At 33.9% G+C, this 4,683-nt stretch overlaps 1 protein-coding gene across 1 annotated transcript in view; it reads left to right on the top strand.

Annotated features, from left to right (window-relative positions):
• The window catches only part of PPIL4 (peptidylprolyl isomerase like 4), a 34,999-nt gene that overhangs the window by 11,988 nt on the left and 18,328 nt on the right, over positions 1-4,683 (top strand). The window contains exons 8-9 of the mRNA XM_007107918.4: positions 1,197-1,321; positions 2,838-2,904. Of these exons, the coding sequence (XP_007107980.1) occupies positions 1,197-1,321; positions 2,838-2,904 (192 nt within the window). The remainder of the gene's footprint in view (positions 1-1,196; positions 1,322-2,837; positions 2,905-4,683) is intronic.

Below are 4,683 nucleotides of genomic sequence, written 5' to 3' on the forward strand. Positions count from 1 at the left end.
GATCTTCCCGGACCGGGGCACGAACCCGTGTCCCCTGCATCGGCAAGTGGACTCTTAACCACTGCACCACCAGGGAAGCCCTCTCTCTTTTTTTTAATGTGTTTATCCAAGAGGAAACACTTTATATGGTAATCTTACCTGCAATCATCTCTGAGAGTTTTTGAATATATGTATGAAGGTATATTGTTTCCCCATCTAAAGGCTCATGGTCAACATACTTTTCCCACAAGGAAAACAACACCATCATCATATCATGGTTTTCTCTTACTGTCACCCTCTCTTGTTCTTTAGTAGGAAGTGGTAGGCTCAGCTCAGCACAGTAGTTGACCATGAAGTTGACTTTGGTTTGACTGAAGTAGAAGATGATAGTGAGGGTGAGATTAAAAAGCTAGGAACACTATCCAGGAATTGTTGGTGTTCCATACTGAGCAATAATGTGGAGAAGAATTGGGCATTACTTATTGCCGAAGGCTAGATTCAGCATGACAGTATTTGTCAAAAGTTTAAAGACAAGTAAAACTAAACAATATGTTACTTAGGGGTATATACTTATGTGGCAAAACTCTATAAAGATCTGTAAGGGAATGGCCAGAAAGGAAAACCAAAAAGCTCATTCGTGGTGAGAGAGGCAGAGGGATAATGGGATCAGGGGACATTTTAGTTCTTAAGCTAGTTGGTGGCATCATGGGTGTTTTTATTTTCATGCTTCATAACTTAGATATACTTTACATAAATTCTTTCAAAAATATATTAAATACTTGAAGAAAGAAAAAGAGATAAAATTGGGACTTTGAAGCCAGGTAGACCTGGGTTCAAATCCCAACTCTGTTGCTTACAACTGTGTGACCCTGGGCAAGTTAGTTATTTAAACTTTTTGAATTTTACTTTACTCATGGAAAAGTTAAATGGAAATTGCATGGTTGTTTTAAGAATTGGCAGTAATGTATATGAAGTGCCAAACATGGTCTTCACACAAAGTAGGGGTCTGGTAAATATTTTGGCTATTAATATTGTTACTGCCAGGAAGCATGGAGTTGTGAATTTTGAAATCTATTAAGATTTCTTTTCCTGAGCCTATAGTTTATAATGTAAATTTAGATATTTCAGGGAATCAGCATTGTGGGCTAAATACGGGGTATTTAGAATGCGAATTAAATAAAGGAGTTGATTTATATTTTTGTTTATTTATCATTTAGGTGGGAGACCTACCTGATGCAGATATTAAGCCTCCAGAAAATGTGCTCTTTGTGTGTAAATTGAATCCAGTGACCACAGATGAAGATCTGGAGATAATATTCTCAAGATTTGGGCCAATAAGAAGGTAGTCTCTAGAATTAGTGAAAGACTTAGAAAAACTAGGTATTAGTTGGTGGTTTTCTAATAACATTTTTGATGAGTCTGTGAACTCTAGGTGAATTTTATACTGGTGAGTTTTACAGATGAGTCTGTTGGACAGTAGGGAAGAAAAACATGTATGTAAATGTGTATGCGTAGATATATGTGTGTATATATATTGTAATGTGTGTGTATGCATTATACATTGAATGATTCCCTCACTCCCAACACAGACATTTTCAACTCTAAAACAGGAAGTGAATGGAACAGTTTAAGTCTAGCTCTGTAGTATTCTTCTTTAACATTTTAATTATCTGTCTCATTTAAATCCTCCCTAGAATTACCAGCAACCTATGTCAAAATTAATTTGAATCTAAGTTTTCTAAAATTTTTCTTTTGGTTAATTTTCCTTGTATTATTAATGCAAAAGTTTATGAAGCTAGTGTTTCTGTGAGAAAGGGGACTATTTTGTAATTGATTAAAAAATATTATTTTAAGTTTAGAATTTCCTTTCATTTCATGTTTTTTCTTCTATGAAGCCATTCTTTATTCTTCCTATTGAAAGAGAAATCTTTCTATAAAAGACTCCCTGACTTTATTCCTCTACTCACTTATAATATATCATCTTTATAAAAATATTTCGTATACTGCTACTTCTTATTTTTAAATTGGAGACATTATATTCTAACTTCTTGCTAAGGAAGATGAGGATTCACCTCTATTTCTATCCTGCCCTCTTCATTCTCCTTGCCTACTACTTTAGGAGTAGGCAGGGAGAATTATTATGTATCATAATTTTGGTTAGATCTTTGTTCAGTATTTATATTTTAATGAATACTTAAATATTGTAACAGCTGAACCATATGCTATAATGTGATTACTTTTCCTTTCTCTCACAATGTTTTATATCCCCGTTTCATTTCATGTGTTTAAAATGAGACTTGAGATACATGAGGAAAAAGGATTAAGCCAGGTGCTTTAAATTCCACCTTATTGGCCCTTTCACTTGGTTAAGATGGATTAGTTCTGTATAATAGCTAAACTTATGCGATTACATTTGAGCTTGGTTTATATTAAAATTCAAAAACCCCAAATCGTAAGTTTACTAAACATGTGTATATGTGTGAATGTGTGTGCATTATTCTACAGTGACATTAGATAATCTGTAATTCATCTGTATTTGGACTAGGAATACATTACGATTTAAAAGGATTTTTAGCGGTAATTTCCCTTTGCCAAAGGCAAATTAAATATTTTTATCTTATTCTTCCTTCAGTGTTTGGGAATATAGGACTGTAGGCCTAGATAGGGCATTTATAGTAGAATCTAGATAATTTAGTTTCTAGACTGGTGAACTATTTTTTAAAAAATAGTTATTATTGAAGAGATTTGGAGAAATATAGTTCTGTGAATTTAACTTTGGCTTATTTTGTTTTTTACTTTTGAAGAGTAAGAGTGAATGCTTTTTCTTTAAAGTCACTTTTTTCCAAACTTTTTTTCAGTTGTGAAGTTATCCGGGATTGGAAGACTGGAGAATCCCTGTGTTATGCTTTTATTGAATTTGAAAAAGTAGGTCATAATATAGATATATTAAATTTGTATTTTTTTGTTCTGTGGTATTAAAGTGTGAAAATGTATAGAACTTTTTCTAGTCTCTAAGATTAGAAAATTAGTTTGCCCTTTCTTTAGGCACCCAAGAAAAATAACTTTGTTATATTCAAATAGGGGATAAATTTAACATCTATCAATGTTAATATATGTATCTTTACTTTAGGTTCAGTTTCAACCTACATGAATGTATCTTTAAAATTTTAAAGGTGTAGGTAAAGTTCTTCACATTCTATAAATAATTTTTCAGTGCTGTTTAGGTAGATATAATAATTGAATAATAGAAAGAGAACCAATCTGGGTGTTATGATCTAGATATTAATTTCAGCTCTATCACTGACCAACTGTTCTATGATATTTGGCAGTTTATTTAGAATTCTTCTTTCTAGGCATTTTCTTCCTTATAAGTAAAACTTGAGTATTAGATTAGATGGTACTTTCTAGATCTATAATAGGAATGATAGCTTATGTTACTCAAGTAATTTTCTTTAAGCAAGCATTATGCTATTTGACCTGCATATAATCCTCACAACTCTGAGATAGGTACTGTCCTCCTCCAAATAAGTAAACTGAGACACACAGTGGTAGCGTGACCTGTTTAAAATCATGTACCTAGTGAATGTCATAGCCTTCTGTCCTGCTGTTTTATTTTCAAAGAAATAATTAATAACTCAATTAACATTTTATATAACAAATATTAACTACCACCCATATTTATAAAATTGTTCAGATTTAAAATGTTAATACTCATAAATTTAGTGTAATTCTTTAAAAAAACCCATCAGATTTAAATGTGACTTATACAGTGACTAGGAACATTTGTATTCTATTTCTTCTTTGCAGTTTTCTTCATCTGATAAATAAATACAAAAGCTTGTATTAGAAAAAAAAAAAAGCAAGCTTGTATTTGCTCTTAGGATTTGAACTTAGATATGTCTGATGCTGTTCCCAATGTTTTCAGCCATTTTGCTAGGCTACGTTATTTCTTTTTGCAGCTTTGGACTGAAGTATGTCCAATAGTAGCTCATTCTAAGTTATAGTTATTCCAAAGTACTTGTCGAACACCTTTTATATTTCAGGCACTGCAGTAGACCCTAGGGGTACAAGATGAATAATGGAGGGTTGAGGAAGACAGACACATAACACATTATACCTAGACACTGTGTCAGGTGTACCAGAAATAATATTTACAAGGTACATTGGTGTCAGCAGAAAGGAGATCTCTACCTTTAGTTTGCTATGAATACTTTTTGTCAACTTGACAGTGTTATTGCATCACTGAGCATAGATTATATTGTTTATTTGCTTACAAACATAATTTCATTTCGTTTATGGCAGATAGACTAATATCTTCTGCAGGTATCCCATTTGCCATGAATACATCGTTCAGGTCAACTTTAGAGCATAGAGTGGTTCTAGAATCTATGGATTCTTTTTTTTTTTTTTGCGGTATGCGGGCCTCTCACTGTTGTGGCCTCTCCCGTTGTGGAGCACAGGCTCCGGACGCGCAGGCTCAGTGGCCATGGCTCACGGGCCCAGCCGCTCCGCGGCATATGGGATCCTCCCGTACCGGGTCACAAACCCGTGTCCCCTGCATCGGCAGGCGGATTCTCAACCACTGCGCCACCAGGGAAGCCCCAGAATCTATGGATTCTTTATCAGGATTCAACATTTCAGTTTTTGAGGTGAATCTTTTATTTATTTATTTATTTTTGGTTGCATTGGGTCCTCGTTGCTGCG

The sequence above is a fragment of the Physeter macrocephalus genome, chromosome 10, assembly GCF_002837175.3.
Source record: "Physeter macrocephalus isolate SW-GA chromosome 10, ASM283717v5, whole genome shotgun sequence".
Classification (NCBI taxonomy): domain Eukaryota; kingdom Metazoa; phylum Chordata; class Mammalia; order Artiodactyla; family Physeteridae; genus Physeter; species Physeter macrocephalus.